Source organism: Choloepus didactylus, chromosome 6, assembly GCF_015220235.1.
Source record: "Choloepus didactylus isolate mChoDid1 chromosome 6, mChoDid1.pri, whole genome shotgun sequence".
In the NCBI taxonomy this organism is placed as follows: Eukaryota; Metazoa; Chordata; class Mammalia; order Pilosa; family Megalonychidae; genus Choloepus; species Choloepus didactylus.
Window position 1 is genome coordinate 129969647 of NC_051312.1, and position 23694 is coordinate 129993340.

At 37.1% G+C, this 23694-nt stretch overlaps 1 protein-coding gene across 6 annotated transcripts in view; it reads right to left on the minus strand.

Moving 5' to 3' along the window:
• Window positions 1-23694, minus strand: part of USP28 (ubiquitin specific peptidase 28) — a 77381-nt gene that overhangs the window by 32484 nt on the left and 21203 nt on the right. For 3 of the 6 annotated variants that reach the window (XM_037841497.1, XM_037841495.1, XM_037841493.1), the window contains exons 2-8: window positions 18185-18262; window positions 17783-17812; window positions 17278-17410; window positions 7152-7257; window positions 6169-6328; window positions 952-1038; window positions 96-233 (exon numbers count right to left, since the gene is read on the minus strand). In XM_037841497.1, coding sequence (XP_037697425.1) covers window positions 96-233; window positions 952-1038; window positions 6169-6328; window positions 7152-7257; window positions 17278-17410; window positions 17783-17812; window positions 18185-18262 — 732 coding nt within the window. The remainder of the gene's footprint in view (window positions 1-95; window positions 234-951; window positions 1039-6168; window positions 6329-7151; window positions 7258-17277; window positions 17411-17782; window positions 17813-18184; window positions 18263-23694) is intronic. The other 3 variants (XM_037841498.1, XM_037841496.1, XM_037841494.1) reach the window with 1 other exon arrangement.

Consider the following 23694-nt stretch of genomic DNA (forward strand, 5'->3'; position numbering starts at 1 on the left):
TGAAATAAAGCAACATCACAGAAATATTAAGGCATGATTTGAAATCTCTGCAGAATTTCAGGGAAAACTGAAAAGAAGCAAGGTTTCTTTTGTACCTGCTGTTCCTCAGATGATCGGAATGCTCCTTTTAAGAGATCCAGGGCTGCTGAAGGGTCTACAAACTTGCGATTTGATCCCATCATCAGAGCAAACAGATACTGAAGCTCTTGCATAAACACAATATTTCTCTTTTCCTGTGGAAAACACAGCCATGTGTACTCTTACATCTTATTTGGAAAATTAGAAGATACAAAGAAAAAATTGTCAGTGATCACCCCCTAATCTCCATTTACCTAGATCTGAGTAAGAACCAGGTCTCTATGTTAAGGGAACTGTGAAAAGGTCTCTTTAGGGAGATTACTCTAAGCTGAAGAATATCGATGTGGAAGCCAGGGAGATAATATTGTCACAAAAGAAAATATGGTCATTTTCTGAAGCTGCTGCCCTCCTACCTGTTAGGAAAATGCATTAGATTTTCCCAGGTGAAATCCTGGGAAGGGTTAGGTCGCTGGCAGGAGGCAACCCTTCTAAGAAGGGTCCCTTCTAAGAAGATTCTATCCTCTGGCATTAGGTCATCTATACCACATCTATTCCAAAAAGCTAATGGAATAGTCAAGGGCACCATAAACAGAACAGGTATTTCTGAATCTCCATACCCAGGGACAGAAAAGCTGAAGCTGTCAAGGTAACCGACCACACTTTCTTGAAACTATTTTTCTAATTTTCGTCCTATTTAACTACACTCATGCAAACCCTTATTTCTTGTCACGAAGGAAAATGCCATTTAAAAATGAAAACAAATATTAGCACAAGTCAAAGAATATCAGTTACCATCTTTAGCCAAAACAATTAAAAGACTGTGGGATGAAAAGGACAAAACAATAGTAAAGAAATTCTTTAACAGTAACTTACCGTGTGACTTCGACAAGTTTCAAGTACATTTTGTGGCAGACTATAGCTGACAACAAGTCTTCGGAATTCAGGCAGTTGAAAGAGAGACTGAAATAATGAAAGAAATGGATTTGTAGCTTTTCTTTAAAAATAACTGCAACAAAAAATATTCCTTTTACCTTAAAATATGTATAACTGTCAACCTAACAATTCTATTATTTCAAAGAAAATAATCATGGCTACGCCCAAAAATTTAGCTGACAGAACCTTAATTAGTTTAGGAAAAAGTTAGAAGCAACCTAACAGCTAACAAAAGGAATAGATGAAAAAAAAACAAAAAACAAAACCATAGTACATTCATACAACAGAATATTATGTAGTCACTGAAATATTATAGGAAAAAATGTTTTTTATAAAATAAACTATGCAGCAGTGAAAATGAATGAGAGCTACATGTATCAACATGGATAAATCTCAGAGATACATTTAGAGTGAAAAAAATGCAGAAAACCACAGTACTTTATTGTTTATATGAAGTCTAATATTATACAAAACAATATTATATATTGTTTAGGGAATCATGAATGTGTGGTTTTATCTGTTGGGGAAGGAGGACGTGACTGGAAACAGGTACAACAGGGATTCATTCAATAGTACAGGATTGCAACATTTTATTTGTTAAGCTGGGGAGGCGTTTCCATAGTCTTTGTCTTAAATATCGCATCTAAAAAATTTTTAATAGCAGATATTTCTAGCTGGCAGTATTGAAAAAGGATTCTTTCTATTGTTTGTAAATCATACTTTTTCTAAAATTAATTTATTTTCTAAGTTAATTTAAAAAAAAATGATCCCTTATATGAATGTGGCCCCTCATTCCAACATACTTCTAAAATAAAAAACCCTTAAGCCTGCATACTTTCTGAAACAGCATTCTGGGTAGAACTAAATAAAATACTTTATTGGTATTAAAAAAACTCTAGGTGTACCTTCTACTGTCAAAAAAAGAATCAAAGTAATCCTGCCTAACCAGAACCCATACACTGCTCTCTCCCTCACTCTATCACAAGCCCTGGTGGGGTTTAACCAATGGAGTGAGTCTACACCTGGGATGGGAATTTAAAACCAGGTCATGCCACTACCAAAGTTTTATCTGGAACCTAGGCTAAGCTACTTAGCTCTATTTTCAGCCCCCTCTCTTTCCACTTCACCTACCTACCAAGCATATCTCCAATTCTCCCAGTTTCCATCCCTATTCTGTTGACTGCCCACTAATATTTGCCAGCTCTTCTGTTTTACCATGAGAAAAATGGCTTTACATTGTCAATCACTTCCCTCTACCTCTTCACCTTCTCCTTAAAACCCCCAATGATGCCATTATTCTTAAAAACCACAAAAGTGTGAGCTAGTATTACATTTCCCATCCCAATATCATTATGATTCTTTCTCCAACATCCACTTCTTTTTCTGTGTTCTCTGGATCACTTACTTTCAACCTCCTCCGGCAGAATAATCTGGAGTTTAGAATTTCAGAATAATCTTTGAATCCTTTCTCTTTCATTAATGTTAGCATGCAACTAGTTAACAAGTCCCTTGAACTCTACCCCCTCAGGTGTTATTTATAATCACCTCCTCCCTATTGGTTCCCCATCAATTGCTCTAATCAAACTCCCATCCCTGTTCACCCGGATTACCACAACATGGTCTCACTGCTCTAAAAGTTCTCCCTCAACCCACTTGCTCAACCCACTTGCACACAGATCCTTCCAGCTGTCTTTCTATCACACCGAATTAAAGCCCTGATTCACTGAACACCACCATCTGGTAAAAGTTGCTACTATCACAAGTCCTGCCATACTTCTAGGATGTTGATTAGTTAACATCCAATCCACAGGGACATCCTGGAGGCTCTAGTTTCAAAATATATCAAGAATCCAACCACTTCTCTACTTCCAATGTTACCAGCCTGGCACTGATAGCCATCATCTCTCATGTGGTCTACTGCAATAGCCTCCTTTATAGATCTTTTCACTTGTAGCCCTATACCCTCCATTCTGTTCTCCTCACAGGAGCCCGAGTGAGCCTTTTAAAACACAGGTCAAAGTTTGTCACTCCTCTGGATCATAACCTTTAGTGATTCCCCATCTCAGAATAAAAGACATATCACCTCTCCAACTTTGTCTCTGAATGACTCTCCTTTGCATTTGAGCCTCTCAGGCCTCCTGGATGTTTCTTGAACACATTAAGCCCGCTCCCACCTTAGGGATGTTGCTCTATGGTTCCCCTCCCTGGAATGCTCTTCCTCTGATAACTACGTGGCTCACTCCTCCACTTCCTGCACTTTTGGTATTTGTTCAAATCTCATCACTTCAGTGAGGCTAACCTAACATCACAATACTGTTGTACCCTGCTCCCACACCAGCAAGCAATTACAATCTCCCTTACCCCGCTATTTTTTCTATCACACAGATCACAATCTGACATACTATGTTAATTAATTAACTAACTAATTATCAGGTTTATTGTTCATTTACAGTCTAGTCTCACAAGAATTTACATTCCAGGAGCACAGGGCTTTTTGTTTTGTTCACTCCTACATCTCAAGGGCCTAGAAAAATGCTAGACATACTGTAGGTGTCCAACAAATGAATGTTGACAGCAACAACTATTTCAAACGTTCACTCCTTTAAAATCTGATTCTGTCAATTCTCTCTGTTTCAGGAAATGGCTACTTATTTCATGGGAGAAAAAAAATTAGCCTTTTAGAAACTATGTCAACTTGAATTTGCAGCCATCATTTCTTCCTCCTCCCTTCCCGCCTCTTCCTATTTAAGGCGATCCCTCTACATATGCTCTATATCCTGTCCTCTAGGGCTTTCTCGGAAGCCTTCCTCAGTTACCCCCTCTATCTGTTAGCTGTTTTCAAATTCTCTCTGAGGAGTAGAGGCTGAGGGAGGTGTGGACCCAGGGAGGGTTCTTTTTCCTTCCTACCTATTTTTAGATAGGACAGAGTTGACTGATACCCCTAATTCCACGTTATCTCCCTACATTCTATTTTCAACACAGATGCCAAAGATCCTTTTAAAATGGAAGGATCATGACACTTTTCTGCTCCAAACCTTCTAATACTTGCCTATCTCATATACAATTAAAATCCCAAATCCTCACCATGACCCCCAGATCCTGCAACCCACCTACATTATCTCTCTGAAGCTTTCTGTTCTCCCTCTTGAATACTTAGTTTTAGTCACATTGGCCTTCTGGCTATTTCTCAAACACATTAAGAAGCTCCTGAACCTGGGCCTTTTTACTCGCTATTCTCTCTATTCAGAATGTTCTTTATGTAAATCTATAGCTCATAGCTCATTCCCTGGCCTCCTCAGGGCTCTGCCCCAAATGCCTGCTTTATCAGAAAAGGTCATTCCTGACCACCTGTGCCAGTTTGAATGTATTGTGTCCCCCAGAAAAAGCCATATTCTTTGATGCAATCTTCTTGGGCAGACATGTTAGTGCTGATTAGATTGGAATTCTCTCAGTGTTTCCATGAAGATGTGGCCCCACCCATTAAGGGTGGGCCTTGATCAGTGGAGCTATATAAATGAGCTGATGGGCAGAGGGAACTCAGTGCAGCTGTGAGTGACATTTTGAAGAGGAGCTACAGCCAAGAGGGACAATTTGAAGAATGCACAGAAGCTAAGAGAATAGCTGCAGATGAGAGACATTTTGAAGATGGCCGCTGGAAGCACACTCTTGCTCTGGAGAAGCTAAGAGAGGACAAATACCCCAAGCGCAAGTAAGAATGACATTTTTGAGAACTGCAGCCTAGAGAGGAACATCCTGGGAGAAAGCCATTTTGAAACCAGAACTTTGGAGCAGACGCCAGCCACGTGCCTTCCCAGCTAACAGAGGTTTTCCGGACACCACTGGCCATCCTCTAGTGAAGGTACCCAATTGCTGATGTGTTACCTTGGATACTTCATGGCCTTAAGACTGTATCTGTGTAACCAAATAAACCCCCTTTTATAAAAGCCAATCCATTTCTGGTGTTTTGCATTCTGGCAGCATTAGCAAACTAGAACACCACCCTACATGAACAGCCCCTCTTCCCCCTCCAGGTGGACCCTTTCTGGCCTCACCCCATCCCCTTATCCTCATCCATTTGTTTTTATGGCACTTATCATCTCATATATATTTTTTTGTTCCCTGTCTGTCCCACTCTTTTCAAAGTAAACTGCATGAGAACAGGGGCTCTTTTTACTTGCTGCTGCTTGCTCGGAGCCTTAAACGGTGCCAGGCACATAGTAAGCAGAATGAATGAATGGATTTTATGTGTGGGTAAGAGAAAGGGAAGATTCCATTTTTTGACTTGAGCAACTAGGTAGATGCCATGTACATGATGGAAAAGATTGCAGGGGCAGGGATCGAGTGCTGCCGAATGGACATGTTAAGTTTAAGATGTCTAGGAGATTCTTCCCTGTTAATGCTTTAAGTGAATTCATCCACTTCCTTGGCTTTATTACTATTTACATGCTACTGATTCTCAAAATTATACCTGCAGTTCAGAGCTGTATTCTGAATTAGAGTCACATAGTCAACTGCCTACAGGGTATTTCCATGTGGTATCTTACACAGGCACCTCAAACTCAGTATGCCTAAAACTGAACTGAAATTCCACTTTAATACACACCCAAATTCTTCCTCCTTCAGTTTCAAATGGTAACATCATCTACCTGGTTACTCAAGCTAGAAACCTTGAACTTAAGTCTTAACTCTCTCCTGGACATACCCCATATCCAATCATTCACCAAATCCTGTAGGTTTGATCTCCTAAACATCTTTGGAATGCTTTTACTTCTCTCATCCCATGACATCTGCTATTTCTCTATTCCAGGACACCATCATCTCCTGCATGGATATCTATGATGGCCTCCCAACAACTGATTTGTTCTTATTCACTCTTGCTCTGTTATAATACAGTATTTACTAAATGCTGATCTAAAATATCTATTTGATCTATTTACAACCACAGACATTTTTTTAGCACTGCCCAATTTAGACATGAGAGCACCCAATCTAAAATACAAGAAAGCAACCACACTACAATGCCAAGGGAACACCACCCACCCCTTGCCACCATTTTATGTATCTGTTTCCATTTCTGAAAAGCTGTTTCTCACACTTCATGTTTAATAAATTACAAAACTATGCCCAGAAGGTAAGATTGTCTCTTGAGTATCATACCTGAATAACAGCACTAAACCAACACGTATTGCCAACATTTTTCAGCCCAACTGGCCAACCATCAACTCTCCTCCAGTCACTGGGATTGGGATTTTCTCCCCAGACTTCACAGCGCTTTCTCTTTGAGCGTTTAGTTTCTGCAGAGGTTGCTTCATGCATCCTAGGTTGTGCCAACATATCACACATCAAAATAAAGAAAAAAGTTAAAGAAAACATTTTAGGGAATGTTGATAACCTTTCTTAGATGATTAAAAATGCTGAATAAACTATGTACATATAACATATAACACCAATTACTACTAATGAGGTCCACGATGGAACTGAATTGAGCTTAAGACTATTTATGGCTACTTAATATTAAAAGCTTTAGATTTCAACAATAGAGCTATATCTCAAACCTTGAAAAGGCAAGAGACACCCTGCTAAATATAAAAGCCTTCAAATTGCTCAGCCCAGAAAATCTGAGCCTCTGTTCCCTGAAAGAAACAACTCAGCAGTATGAGGGAATGAACATGTTCAGAAAATGACATAACATCAGTGGAACTGGATGTCTGTGAACAATACCACACAAACATTAAATTATTACCAATTTAAAAAATATATCCCCTGGTCACTTCTGAGTCAAGGTAGTTGAGTGATAACTTTCATTTTCAAACATTCAACAAGATAACCCTCAAAACTTATAAAGGGAATATATAATTACAAAATATTTAGGATTTTTTTTCCCTAGCACTTGTGAACTACAAAATCTTGCAGCTTCTACACAAAAAACCTCAGGCTGCAATAAGAACTTTGTCATATGTGGCTTTTTCAAAAGTGACCCAAAGACTAAGTAAATTTTCATTTTCTCTCCTAAAAAGAAATTTCATTCATGTACAATTAAAAGGTCTTTGCAGAATTATTCCTGAGCAACATTCACAAAGCTATTGCCTCTGACCTACACAGCAACGTGGAGAGCAAAGCTCACATATTAAATCAACAACCTGTTGAGGTCTCTTCCATCAGCTTGTATTTTGGGGGACTCCAGGAGACTGAGAGCAATGGCAGCCTGAAGATCATCTTTGTTATCATGAGTAAGGTCTATTACTTCTGTAAGACAAATAGAAATGTGATTAGTGTATGTCAGAAACACTGCCTTTCTGTTTGCAGTGTAGAAAAAAAGGCAGACTTTACAAAACCAGATAAACTCCCTAGCTCTCACTACAATGGTTCATCTGTGTAACAACTTCATTATTCTACGCCAGAACCAAAAACATAACTTAAGCTACACTGTAACTTTAGACCAGCCAACGGTACAAAAATAACAAGCTGCAAAAATGCAACAAACCAAACATCCCCTTTTGCAGTCTCATTCCACAAAGTCAAAAAAACATTTCCCATATACGTAGGTTAAAAAGCCTCTTTATCAATCATTGTTAAAACATCAGCTAAATATCAACCATTCAAGGAACAGATATTTTCAATCTCAATCTATTCTAGAGAATAGATGCCATATTCCTCAACTCATTTTATAAGGTCAGTGGTATTTTGCAAGCCAGTCAAGAAAGGAAAACCAGTAAAAGAAAGGAAAATGACAAACTCACACATAATCACAGAATGCAAGGAACCTAAACAAAATAGTAGAGATAGATGTCTAAAAAAAAAAAAAGATTATATATTAAGACCAAGTGGATTTTACTGTAGAAATGAAATACTGCATTAACATTAGAAAACAGACCAACAAAATTCAGTATCTTGGTAGATTAAAGGAAAAAACAATTATTTCAACAGATAAAGTATTTGATAACATTAACCCTCCATTCAGAATAAAAACTATAAGTCAGCTACAAATATAAAAGAATATAAAGAAAATTCTTAGGCTGAGAAGAAGTATCTACAAAAAGCCCACAGGAAACATTATTCTTAGATGTTAACTACATTTCCTTTAAAATTAGAACTAAGAAAAGATGCCTACTATCACTGTTTAAATCACCATTGTTCAGAAAGTTCTAGCCAGTGCAGTAAGACAATAAAAGAACTTAAAAATAAGGATCAGAAGCTGATCTAAGATGGTGGCACAGAGAAGAGTGGAAACTACTTAGTCCCCCTGGAACAACTAATTAACAACCAGGAACAACTAGTAAATAATCCAGAATAACTGTAGGGGGACAAATGTGACTGTCTACTCATCTTATACCAACCTAAATTGGGAGGAACGCCTGAGATTGCAGCATAAACTCTGTAAGTAAAAACCGTGGTTCCAAGCCGGGAGCCCCCTCCCCCTATGGCCTGAGCTGCAAAGCCTTCTGGTGCTAGAGAGCAGCTCTCTCCAAGCAAGTGAACATACCTCACCTGAGCTCCAACTGGGGTTTTAATTAACAAACGTGGACTGCTCGATACAAGCTACAAATCCCCAATAAGCAGACCGAGGCTTTGGGTGATGACTGACCTTGGAGAGCTGGAGGGTGGCCACGGACTGGCCCTGCAGGGGGCTTTCTGTCTTTTTTTCGGCTCAGTGGAGAAAGCCTCAGCCATTTTCAGTTCCCAGTACTCTGACCCAAACAAGGGTGGAGATAGCATAGGCAGAGTCTATTCAAATGCTAATGACCTCTCCCTAGGGGGTCTATCTTCCCTAAGAGGAAAGAGGTGGTGCCCATCTCTACTACCCGCTTTCCATTCAGAACCAGACCCCACAGCCTGGGGGAAGACAGCCACAGGCCACATCTCCTTACACCAGTCTGGAGTTACAGGCTGACAGGTGCCACCTGCTGGGCAGAAAAGCACAGTGACCTGAGGCCTCACAGGGTATACCAATTTTCTAAGACACACCCTCAGGGAAACGAGATACTGAATAGTTCTTTCTTCTGGGACTGGAGCCCATTTTGGTCTGGGAAAACCTGATTGGGGTTACCAAGGAAACCATGCCTAGACAACAGAAAACTACAACCTACACTAAGAAAAACGAAGTTATGGCCCAAAGGAACAAACTTACACTTTAACTGAGATACAGGAATTTAAACAACTAATACTAAGTCAATTCAAAAAGTTTAAGGAAGATATGGCAAAAGAGATGAACCGTATAATGAAAACACTGGGTGGACATAAGGTAGAAATTGAAAGTTCGAGAAAACAACTGTTAGAATCTATGGAAATAAAGGCACAACACAAGAGATGAAAGACACAATGGAAACATAGAACAGCAGATCTCAAAAGGCACAAGAAAACACTCAGGAACTGGAGAACAAGGCACCTGAAACCCTACACACAAAAGAACACATAGAGAAAAGAATGGAAAAATACAAGCAACGTCTCCAGGAACTTAAGGACAAAACAAAAAGCAAGAATGTACGTGTCATTGGTGTCCCAGAAGCAGAAGAGAAGGGAAAAGGGGCAGAAGCAATAATAGAGTAAATAATCAATGAAAATTTCCCATCTCTTACAAAAGACATAAAATTATGGATCCAAGAAGTGCAGCATACCCGAAACAGAACAGATCTGAATAGGCCTATGCCAAGACACTTAATAATCAGATTATCAAATGTCAAAGATAAAGAGAAAATCCTGAAAGCAGCAAGAGAAAAGCAATCCATCACACACAAAGGAAGCTTGAAAAATGAGGATCAGAAAATAAGAAATAAAGCTGAAAAAATTCACAGATAATGATCAGCTATGTGGGAAACTCAAAATCTTTAGCAAATAATTATAATTAATGTCAGAGGTGGTAAAATAAAAAATCAATATGCAAAATTAAGTGAATCTACACAAAAGCAACAAAGAACATTTAATATAAAAATTTTAAAAGCACATACATCACAAAACTACAGTAATCAAAACTGTATGCTACTGGCATAAGGACATGTAGATTAATGGAAGACAACTGAGAATCCAGGAATAAACCCATACATCAACAGCCAATAGATTTTTGATAAAAGTGCCAAGAACATTTAATGGAGGAAAGAGTATCGTTTCAATAAACGGTGCTGTGACAACTGGATATCCACACACAAAAGAAAGAAATTGGACCCCCTACCTCACACAATATACAAAAATTAACTCAAAATGAATCAGGCATCTAAATATAAGAGCTAAAACCATAAAACTCTTAGAAGAAAACAGGTAAAAAAAATCTTGATTACTTTGGATTAGGCAATGTTATCTTTGATCTGACACCCAAAACACAAACAACAAAAGGAAAAGATAATTTGGACTTCATCAAAATTAAAAACTTTCATGTTTCAAAGAATACCATCAAGACAATGAAAAGAAAACTCATAGAATGGGAGAAAAATCAATCATATATCTGACAAGGGATTTGTATTCAGAATATTTAAAGAACTCTTACATCTCAAAAACAAAAAAACATAGAACCTGATTGAAAATGGGCAAAAGATCTGAAGAGACATTTCTCAAAAGAAGATACACAAATGGCCAATAAGCACATAAAAAATGCTCAACATTACCAGCCATTAGGGAAACGTAAATCAAAACCACCATGAATTACCATTTCACACTTAATAGAATGGCTAGAATAAAAAAGACAAATATAACAAGTGTTGCCAAGGAGGTAGAGAAATTGGAACTTGCATAAACCGCGAGTGGGAATAGAAAATGGTGCAGCCAGCACAATCCAACTATATGTTTTTTGCAAGAGACTCATCTTAGACCCAAAGACACAAAAAGGTTGAAAGTGAAAGGATGGGAAAAAAGTAGTCCATGAAAATAATAACCAAAAGAGAGGTGAGGAAGCTATATTAATAGAGTTTAAGTAAAAAATTGTTACAAGAGATAAAGAAGGACACTATATAGTAATAAAAGGGCCAATCTACCAATAAGAAATACCAATCATAAATGTTTATGCACCTAACCACAGTGTTCCAAAATACATAAGGCAAACAGTGACAAAACTGAAGTGAGAAAAATAGATACCTTTACAATAATAATTGGAGACTTCATTATACCACTTTCATTGATGGAGAGGACATCTAGACAGAAGATCAATAAGGAAACAGGAGAACTTGAACAATATGATAAACTAGACTTAACAGACATACACAAAACACTGTACCCCCAAGCAGCAGGATATACATTCCTCTAGCATGCACATGGATCATTCTCCAGGATAGACCACAAAACACGTCTCAGATTTAAAAGGAGAGAAATTATACTAAGTATTTTCTCTGACCACAATGGAATGAAGCCAGAAAATCAGTAACAGAGGGAGAACTGGGAAACCCACAAATATATGGAGGTTAAATGATACATTCTTAAACAATCAATAAGTCAAAGACAAAATCACAAGGAAAATCAGTAAACATCTTGAGAAAAATGAAAATGAAAACACAACATATCAAAATTTATGGGATGCAGCAAAGACAGTGCTCAGAGAGAAATCTGTAGCCCCAAATGCTTACATTAAAAAAGACAGAGCTCAAATCAGACCTAACCTCACAACTAGAGGAAGTACAAAAAGAAGAGCAAATTAAATCCAAAGTAAGCAGAAAGGAAGAAATAAGAAAGATTAGAGCAGAGATAAATTAAATACAGAATTAAAAATATAACACAATATCAATGAAACCGAAAGTTAGTCCTTTGAAAAGATCAATAAAATTAACAAATCTTTAGCCAGACTGACAAAGAAAAGGAGAGAAAATGCAAATAACTAAAATCAGGAATGAAAGGGGTGACATTACTACCAACCACAAACATAAAAAGGTTTATAAGAGAATTGTGCCAGTTTGGATATATTATGTACTCCCAAAAGCCATGTTTTAATCCAATCTTGTAGGGGCAGAATTATTAATCTTTTTTATTAGGGTGTGACCTCTTGAATGTTTCCATGGAGATTTGATCCCGCCCATTCAGGGTAGATCTTGATTAAGTCACTGGAGTATTTAAGATACCCAGATACCCAGATGCTTAGAGAGAAATGCTTTGGGAGAAAGAAGCAAGGACACACAGGAGCTGAGAGAGAGGAGCTAAGAGAGAAGCTGAGAGAGATGTTTTGGAGAAAGCGATTTTGAAATGCAACCCGGGAGCAAAGAACCAGCAGCCACGTGCCTTCTCAGCTGATAGAGGTGTTCCAGACGCCACTGGTCATTCTTTAGTGAAGGTATCCTCTTGTTGATGCCTTTGTTTGGACAATTAGAACTGTGAACTTGTAACGTAATAAATTCCCTTGATAAAAGCCAATCCATTTCTGGTATTTTACATAACAGCAGTATTAGCAAACTGGAACAAGAATACTATGAACAACTGTACACCAAATAATTAGATAATGTAGGTGAAATGGACAAATTCGTAGAAACACACAAACTATCTACACTGAGTCAAGAAGAAACAGAAGATCTCAACAAACCAATAACAAGTAAAGAGATTGAATCAGTAACCACAAACCTTTCAACAAAAGAAAGTTCAAGACCAGATGGCTTCACTGGTAAATTTTATCAAACCAATCACGTTCACTCCAGAAACACTTCGTAACTCATTCTATGTAGTCAACATCACCCTAATACCAAAGCCAGATAAAATATCACAAGAAAAGAACATTACAAACCAATATCCCTCATGAATATAGATGCAAAAATCCTCAACAAAATACCAGCAAACTGAATCCAACAGCACATTTAAAGAATTATACCCAGGATCAATGGGATTTATCTCAGGTATGGACAGGTGGTTCAATATAAGAAAATAAATTAAATAATATACCTCATTAATAGAACAAATAAAACCACATGATCATTTCAATTGACACAGAAAAGGCAATTGACAAAATTCAGCACCCCTTCCTGATAAAATACTCAGAAAACTAGAAGTACAAGGGAACAACCCTAACATGACAAAAGGGATATATGAAAAACACACAGCTAAAATCATACTCAATGGGAAAGTCTGAAAGCTTACCCCTAAGATAAGGAACAAGAAAAGGATGCCCACTGTCACCACTGTTATTAGACTTTGTACTAGAAGTTCTAGCCAGAGCAATTAGGCAACAACAACAAAAAAAGACATGTGAATAGGAAAAAAAAAAGTAAAACCCTCCCTTATTTGCAGATGTCTTATCCTACACATAGAAAATAACAATGATGCTACTAGAGCTAATGAATGAATTCTGCAAAGTGGTGGGGTACAAAAGCAACATGCAAAAATCTGTGTTGTTTCTATATCCTAGTACTGAACAATCTGAAGAGAAAACCAAGAAAGAGAATTTAATTTAAAGATTATAAAAGCACTCTGACATAACCCCAACATCTCCCACAAAAGGCAGGTAAAGAGATAAAACAAATGAATGTTCCTCGACTGGATCCTAGATGTATCAAAAACAAAAACAAAAAAAAGCAATGAAGGACATTATTGGAAAATTGGGAAAACTTAAACACAGACTACGTATTTTTTTTTAATTTTAAATTAAAAAATATATCACAGTATAAAGGTTGAAAACTGTGTGTTAACACTTCAACTTCCATGTGAGACAAAGGGAAGAGATGTTTATTTGGTAAAGGATCTATATTTTCTAAACAATATAACCTCTACAGTCAGTTTGTTCAAACACCACAACTACATGGAACTTTGAGTAGGAAATAAGCTATGGTAGGTCTGTATACATTAGAGTGAAATAACAACACATCCCAAAGCAATTTGGGCAGAGAATAAAAATATATATTCAGGGCCCGCCTGAAGAGCTGCGGGAGGATGCAGAGGTGTTGAACTTCCTCACCTGGATTGTTGGTGATGCTCTCACAAACATTGGGGACTGAAGGCTTGATATGCTGAGCCCTCTGTCTTGGGGCTTGCCACTATGAAGCTCATTACTGCAAAGGAGAGGCTAAACCTGGTTATAATTGTGCCTAAGAGTCTCCCCAGAGTGCCTCTTTATTGCTCAGATGTGGCCCCCTCTCTCTAAGCCTCCTTGGCGGGTGGTCTCACTGCCCTCCCCACTATGTGGGACCTGGCTCCCAGGGGTGTGGCTCTCCCTGGCAACGTGGGTTGTGACTCCTGGGGATGAATCTGGACCTGGCATCATGGGATTGAGAGCATCTTCTTGACCAAAAGGGGGATGCGAGACAAAACCAAATACAGCTTCAGTGGCTGAGAGATTTCAAATGGAGTTGAGAGGTCACTCTGGTGGACCTTCTCACACACTACATAGATAAACTTTTTAGGTTTTAATGTATTGGAATAGCTAGAAGTAAATACCTGAAACTATCCAACTCTAACTCAGTAGCCTTGACTCTTGAAGACGATTGTATAACAATGTAGCTTACAAGGGGTGACAGTGTGATTGCGAAAACCCTGTGGATCACACTCCCTTTATCCAGTGTATGGATGGATGAGTAGAAAAATGGGGACAAAAACTAAATGAAAAATAGGGTGGGATGGGGTGATGATTTGGGTGTTGTTTTTTACTTTTACTTTTTATTCTTATTCTGTTTCTTTCTGGTGTAAGGAAAATGTTCAAAAATAGATTGGAGTGATGAATGCACAACTGTATGAAAGTACTGTGAACAGGTGATTGTACACCATGGATGACTGTATGGTATGTGAATATATCTCAATAAAACTGAATTAAAAAAAATCACAGCATGAAAAATATAAGGTATATCTAGGAATAAATCTTAAAGATGTGCAAGACACACAGTCTTGGGTTGGAGAACTTCATAATATAAAGCTGCCAAAAATCCCCAAATTGATCTCTAGACTCAGTGCAATCCCAATAAAACTCCAAAAGGAATTATATATATAGAACCTGACAAGCTGTTTTTAAAGCACATGAAGAAAAACAAAAAGCCAAAAATAACCAGGATACTCATGAAGATGGGCAAGGAGGAAAGATAAACCTTACCAGAGAGCAAGAGTTATCATCAGGTTATAATAATTATAAATATTAGCAACAAAACAGAGTGGAAAATATGAAAATTTGATACAACACACAGCTATGACTGAATATCTGTGGGAAAGGACACCTTTTCAATAAAAGGTACTCGGATAACTGGGTAGCTGTATGTGGAAAAAATTTAACTGTACCCTTATCTTCTGCCAGACTAACAAAGTACATAAATTTGAGATGAATTAAAACTCAAATGTGAAAGACAAAACATTATAACAACAGGGAGAAGGTACCTGAAACAAATAAATCTAAAAAAGGGCAAGATAAGAAATTTCTTGCCAGAGGAAACATGAATAGCCAAAAAAGAAAAGATACTCAATCTCATTACTAATTAGAAAAATTCAAATTAAAAACAAGATACCATTTCATATCAGAAAGATAAGCAACAATTTTACAATCTGAGACAACAAGTTTGATAACAATAGTTACTTCAAACCCTGTTATAATGGGGGTATAAATAGGCAAAAACTCATTTTGGAAATTAATGTCATTAATTAATGTCATTCATGTCTAAATGAAGTTGATGATAAGCATACCTTGAAACTCACCAACTACACTGCTAGTTACATATACTAAAGAAACTATTGAACAAGAAACAGAACCAAAGCAGATCACAGTAGCCTTGCTTATTATAGCAAAGAATTGGAAACAACCCAAAGTCAGTTAACAAACAGATAAATTGTGGTAAATTCATATTGTGGAATACTAAAAAACAGTAAAGTAAACAAACTACATTTACAGCCTTCACCATGGATAACACTCAAAAAGAGAAATGTAATCGAAAAAAGTCACAATGTGCACCAAAGACATATACAAGAATATTCATAGCATTATTCAGAAAAGCCCAAACCTCAAAGAGTTCAAATGTCATCTGACCCACCTGATGTTTCTGTCCACGTGGAAAAACCTTCTCCACTTGGCTTCCAGAGTACCACTCCTGGTTTTCTTCTGATCTGCCTGGACACTCTCACCTCCCCAGGCCTCTCAACACTGGGAGTGTCCAGTGCTTAGTCACTGAATATCTTCTCTTAATCTACATCCTACTCCTTGGAGAGTTCATGCAGTCTCGTGGCTTTAAATATCATTTATAGGCTTATGATCCCAAGGTTATTTATCTCTAGCTCAGATCTCTCCCCTGAACTTGGTGCTCCACTTTTTGACATCTCCACTGGGATGTCAAACACGCATCTTAAATTTAGTATTGTCAAAACATCTCTTCCTCTTCCACCCCAAATGTGTTCCACCTGCAGTTATGCCCATCTCAGTTAAGTGCAACTCCTTCCTTTCAGCTGCTTAGGCCAAAAAACTTGGAGTCACCTTTAACTCCTCTCTCTCACAATGTTTATCTCTTCTGTAAGCAAATCCTATTGCATTTGCCTTAAAAATACTATACGTCCAAAACCAAACTACATCTCACCCTTCCACCACTACATCTTGACCCAAGCCACCATCATCTGCAATAGTCTTCTGACTGCTCCTGGCTTCCTGCTGGAACTTATGCTCCTCCATACCACCCTGACCCCACCCCCACACACACATTCTGTTCTCAACATAGCAGCCAGAGTGATCTTCAGAAAAATAGAAACCATTTTCTGTGATTCCTTTGCCTGACACTCTCCAACACTCCCATCTAACTCAGAGAAACCCAGGCACTTAGGAAGGCTCTGCATGATCCACCTCCTGTTCCCTCCATGGCCTCATTTCTTACTGCACTCCTCACTCACTGAGCCTCAGCTCTAGCTCCTAGCTGCATCATGAGCAAGCCAAGGTATACACCAACCTCAGGGCCTCACATAGGTCACTCCCTCCCTCACCTCCTTCTCACCTTCTCAAAAGGTCCATATTATTTAAAATCCATCCCCAGCACCCCTTTTCTCACCTCTTCCTTTCTTTCTTCCTATGGTACTTGTCATGTTCTATGCTATCTAATTTATTTAATTACATCTCCGCTCACTAAAAAATAAGCTACAATGAAGACAGGGATTTTTGTCTTTCTTGTTCATTCCTCTATCTCCAGTGTCTAAGGGTGTTTAGCACATAATAGGTGCTCATTAAATAGTTGCCAAATAAATGAATGAATGGAACCTTTAAGTGTTTAGAACTATGCCTGATATATAATAATGGCTCAATGACTAGCTACTATTACTGTTATCACTAAAGGGTTGATGTGATGGATAGAGAACTCATATACCCTGATCCCTATTTTCTGCTGGTTCAGCGGGAACAAAACAGGATATACCTACTTGCTAATACTTCTTTGTTGGCAGCACTCCCCTCTACTTCAGATGGTTCTGTAGCAACAGCGTCTTGACTGGGCTCCTTAACTCTTTCATCAGTGAGAAGGCTGACTGCCTGGGTGATGTCACCATTACTGGCCTAAGGGGAAACAAACAAACAAACAAACAAACAAAAATAGAAATTTAAAAAGCAAAGCATCAAAGAATTTAAAATAAGCAGTTAGTAAGTTTTCTGATTATGACTCCTTACTACTGTGGTGGCACACCAAGTAATAACAGGCATAATTCTAGTGTAGAAGGTAGAAAAGTATGGTGGAGGATAGTTGGTCTAACATGCTTAAAGAGTATATCAAGCACCTAGTTATAGGCAGGAAGATGCCATGTTCTGTTGTCCCCAATGTACAAACAAGAATGAAATCTTGCTTCAGATGTTCTTACTGCTTGGGATACTATTCCTCTTGATTTCATAAAATAGAAATAGATATTTTGAAGTAAGTCCTAAGAATCTTACCTTTTTATCAGTCAACATTTCATTATGTATCTATTAAAAAAATACAACCCACAATGCATTATCACATCTTAAGAGTAACAATAATTATTTAATATCAAATAACCAGTTCAAACTTCCCTGACCCAAAACTATTTTTAAGTTAGCTGGTTTGAATCAGGGTCCATATAAGGTCCATATAATGCAATCGGCTGGATCTTTCCCGTCCCCCCCCCCCCCCGCCATGTGCCGCCCCACCTCCCACCCCTGATCTTTTCCCCCTCCTATAGCTTCCATGACATTGGGCCATTTGATTTTTCCCTTATATAACTTCCATTTTGCTATAAAAATAGCCTAAACTGACATAACTATGATATGGACAACTGTTCTAGAACCTGTTGACTAATAGGGTATCTTATAACTAACCTTCAGAGCTTCATGAAGAAAGGAAGGGTCCTGAATGCCTGTGATTTCTCTCAGTTGATTTAACAGCATTTGGCAGCTCTATAGTTGAGAAGCAAAAAATTCACAAACATATGTCAGTCAGAAAATAAACCTGGGCATATTTACAGAATAAGTAAAAGCATCTTGGATAAAGAGGCCTGAGGCTTGCATTTTTATTTTAAAGACTGGATATGTTTCAAATAACAAGGTACTGACTATTAGACATATTCTCAAATGCCATGGCTTTTTAAAAACTGTAATTACTGAAAATGCTTTTGTCACTTATGAAAGAAATATGAGTAAACAGGAAAACTATAAATATATAAAACATGTAATATTCTAGCCTTAATAGATGATTAACATGTCCCAGGTATTTCTTTCTCTCTAAGCAGTGCATAAGTAGGTCATATAAGGAGCCTGGGGAATTTGCATGGATGTGAAGATGTGCTATTTTAAGCTTCACCGCACATGCCATTTGTGTGTGTCATTTTTCACTGACAATAAGTTTCTAATCATGTAGTTAACAAATGATACCACAGATGTCATATTTAAAACATCAGGTTTGACTGCTTAAAAAGAGAGTTATGTATAAAGCTAAAATTTTCTGAATTACTAAATAAAATGTTATTCCAGTGAGAATGAACTATGGAAAGTTTTCTTGCTTTAATTTGATTCATGGAAAAACGTATCTTCTTAAATTCCAGCTACCACAAGATCAAGTTTATAATCCCCCTTCAGCCTTAGCGTCTCCACCCAACCATTTTATCCTATTTTTGTGCGAAGAGAAAAGTTAACACAAAACACTCACTGACAAGCAAAGCCCAATTTAAACAACTGGCTGACCCAACTTAAGACACAATGATCTTTTAGATGAATATTGTAGACAAAATAGTTCAAAATTAATTCATTTAGAAGAAAGAAATCTAATATACACCATCCCTAAGGTTATCCTAGAATTCAGTCTTGATTCAACACTTACCAGTGAAATACCCATTAATACCTTAATATTATTAACAAATGTGATATGCCTCAGAGAGATAGTCTATACTTATTGCCAGCTGTAATGGAAACAGTATCCTACATTCTTCAACAGCTGAAGGTCCAATGCAACACTTAAAGCATCACACAACTAGAAATAACTTTGAAGGAATTGGCACTAACTGAAACATCCCTCTACTACAGTCTTCAGAAATGCATCAAAAATCTTTCTGTTGTAATCACAGGCCATCGTCACAGGCTAGAAATGGAACCCTACTCTGCTGAGACTAGCAGTCTTTGAGGCCATGAGTCTCAAAAAAAGCAGTCATTGCCTGTGGCCTGGGAGGGTGACTATCAGACTAAAAGGTGACCAGATTCAACTTTGGCAAAAACAGAAAACAAAAGCACATGATTTTTAGAAATATAAAGTACTAATAATGTTTTTTTCAAGCTAATGCTAATTCCATTTGATTTTATTGTGTGAATCTATGTATCTCTAGCAAACACAACTATCTAGAAGACCAAAATCAATATACTCAAAAAGGAATAATAATTGGGTGGGTAGAATGAGTAGCATATTAATCCTAAACTGGAACCAAACAGGCAATGGGAAAGACAATCACAACTTCACCTCAAATTATTCTGTATACCAATGCTAAGAAAATATTCCCAGTGAAATATAACAGCTAATACTTAAACATTGCTTACTTTTAGCCAGATGCTTTTCCGAACACATGTATTAACTAGTTTAACTCATTTAATCCTCATAACAACCTGTGAGATAAGTATTATACCTACTTGACAGAAAACTAATGCAGTTAGTAAGGGGTATAGCGGGATGTGAATCCAGGATGTCTGACTCCAGAATCCGTCCTCTTTTATCACTATGCTATACTGTCTCTGAGAAGACAAAAACAAAACAAAACACAAAAGAGGCAAGAATACCTATTCAACACAAAACAATTCAAATATTTTATTCCTGTATTTTGATCCTGACCTTTGCATCTTAAGTTCCCTTTTGCTCTTTTAATTTTGCCTGTCTTTATAAAAACCACAGCTTTATTTACTAATAGTACAATCTGTTATACACAAACTGTCATTGGGGAGTAGAGAGCTAAACACTATACTCAACCGAATCTAAGGTGCCATCAGTTATAAAAACCACCATTATTTTATGCATCACTAAGAAAGAAAAAATGCTGCCACTTAGAAAATGGCACAATGCCTTAATGACAGCCATAGGAGACACATGAATCGGTCACAATACTGTCCTGTTTTTCTGAAAATTCACATCTATGAAGAGGAATACAGCAATGTCTCCTGCTTCCAGGTGCACTGTCTGGCTTGTGATAAGCAAAACTTAATACAACTCAATACAACTTACAGTATCTTCCTTTCTTAGGTCCCACAAAACATATGATTATAACTTTGCAAGGACACTTGAAACTGCAATAATTCCTCCAATGACAAATATTTTGCTTCAAATAAAATCAAATTTATGTCCTTGTTCTGTTTCCATGCCTTTCTCCATACCTAATTTTTTTGTTCCAATGCTGAATCACAGTATAATGTTTCTAAAGACATTTTAAATGACAGACTTGACTATGTGCTACCAAAGGTACATATAACTCATGCCATTATGACAGTAGAAACAACTACGACCAAGTTCGTACATGTGCAGACAATGAAAACTGTTATCACATCTGCTACCTGGATGAAGGCAAATGCAAGGAGCACCTCCATTTCAGAGACCTTAGAATGTCAAGTGGATGTGTGAACCAATGAAATACGGTATTCAAATATTTAATACTTTACTAATCATTTATACCTGGCTTTGGATTAAAAACAGATACACTGTATATTCCCACTCCCATTTCTCTACTCTGTAACAGGCAGCAGTGGACATTAATAAATATAGAATAATACACTCACAAAAGGAAAAAAGCTTTTCAGTCTTGCTTTTTAAAAAGCTACTGGGAAGTGACTACATCTATGTAAAATTGTTATGTATACTCACCTTAAATTCAAAGACATAAGTAGGTTGCAAGTGAAAAGGATGGGAAAAAAATATACCATGCAAACAACGATGAGAAAAGAGCTGAGGTAGCTGTGCTAATATTAGATAAAATAAATTTTAAGTCAACAACTGTTATGAGGGACAAGGAAAGTCACTATATATTGATAAAGGGGTCAATTCAACAAGAAGGCATAAATACTTCTCTACTGCAGCAGAACAGATATTCTTCACTACTGCACATGCATCATTCTCTAGGACAGACCATATGTTAGATCATAAAACAAGTCTCATTAAATTTAAAATACTGAAGTCAAACAATGTATCTTCTCTTCACAATAGAAAGATGTTAGACATCAACAGTAGAGAGAGAACTCGAAAATTCGAATATGCAGAAATTAAACAAAGCACTCTTAAATAACCAATGGGTCAAAGAAGAAATCCCAAGGGTAGGAAATATCTTGAGATGAATGAAAAGGAAAACACAACATATCAAAACTTATGGGATGCAGCATAGGCCATGCTCAGAGGAAAATTTACACTTCTAAGTGCTTATATTAAAAAGGAAGAATGATCTCAAACCAGAGACCTAAACTCACAAATGGAGGATCTGAAAAAGAACAAACCCAAAGCATTCAGATGGAAGGAAAGAAAGATTAGAGCATAGATAAATGAACAGGGAATAAAAAGCAATAGAAACAACAAATCCCAAGGTTGGTTCTTTGAAAAGCTCTATAAAATTGACAAACTTTACCTAGACTGACAAAGTAAAAAATAACTAAAATCAGAAATGAAAGGGGGAACATTATGACTGACCACATAGAAATTAAAAGGATCATAAAAGAGGATATTATGAACTGTATGCCAACAATTAGATAATGTAGATGAAATGGGAACATTACTAGAAACACACCAACTATCTACACTGACTCAAGAAGATCTCAAAACACCAATAACAAGAGATTGAACAGTCATTAAAAATCTCCCAACAAAGAAATGCCAAAGGCCAGATGGCTTCACTGGTGAATTTTACCAAACATTCCAAGAATTAATACCAATCCTGCTCAAACTTTTCCAAAAATTGAAGAGGAAACACTTCATAACTCATTCTGTGAAGTCAACAATAACCTAAACAACCAAAGCTTGGTAAAGATACCACAAGAAAAGAAAATTACAGACCACTATCCCTTATGAATTTATGCAAAAATCCTCAACAAAATACCAGCAAACTGAATCTGACAGCTTATTAAAAGAATTATACACCATGAACAAGTGGGATTTACCTCAGATATGTATAGTGGTTCAACATAAGAAAATGAATTAATGTAATATGCCACATTAATAGAATGAAGGAAAAAAAAACACAATTAACCCAATTGACGCAGAAAAGGCATTTGACAAAATCCACCTCTTCCTAATTAAAGTTTAGAAAAACAGGAGAATAAGGAAACATACTTAACACGACAAAGGGGATATATGAAAAACCCACAGCCAACATTATTATCAATGGTGAAAGACTGAAAGCTTTTCCCCTAAGATCAGGAAGAAGACAAGGATGCCCACTGTCACCACTGTTATTTGACATTGTACAGGAGGTTCTAGCAAGAACAATTACACAACAAAAAGAAAAGGCATCCAAATAAGAAAAGAAGAAGTAAAACTCTCCCTATTTGCAGATGTCATTATCCTACACATATAGATTCCTGAAAACAACAACAACAACAAAAAACCACAATGAAGCTACTAGAACTAATGCATGAATTTAGCAAAGTGGTGGGGTACAACATCAACATGCAAAATCACTAATGTTTCTATACACTATTAATGAACAAATCTGTAGAGGAAATCAAGAAAAAATAACCATTTACATTAGCAACTAAAAGAATCAAATATCTAGGAATAAATTTAATCAAGGACGTAAAGGACTTAAACACAGAGCACTAGAAAACATTATTAAAAGAACTGAAATACTTAAGCAATATACAGATTCAATGCAATCCCAATCAAAATTCCAACAGTCTTCTTTGCAGAAAGGGAAAAGATAATCATCAAGTTTATATGGAAGGGCAAGGGACCCTCAATAGCCAAAACTACTTTGAAAAAGAACAAATTTGGAGGACTCACACGTCCCAATTTTAAAACTTATTTCAAAGCTACAGTAATGAAAACAGCATGTTACCTGTACAAGTACAGACACACAGACCAATGGAATTGAACAGAAGTAAATCCTCACAATTATGGCCAATTGATTTTGACAAGGATACAAAGTCTACTCAATGAGAAAATAGTCTCTTCAACAAATGGTGCTGGAAAACTGGATATCCATATGGCAAAAGAATGGAGGTGGACCCCTACCTGATATCATATACAAAAATTAACTAAAAATGGATGAAAGACTTAAAACTACAAAATTCTCAGAAGAAAATATAGAGAAGCATCAACAGGATTTGTGTTAGGCAATGGTTTCTTAGACTTTATACCCAAAGCAGAAACAACAAAA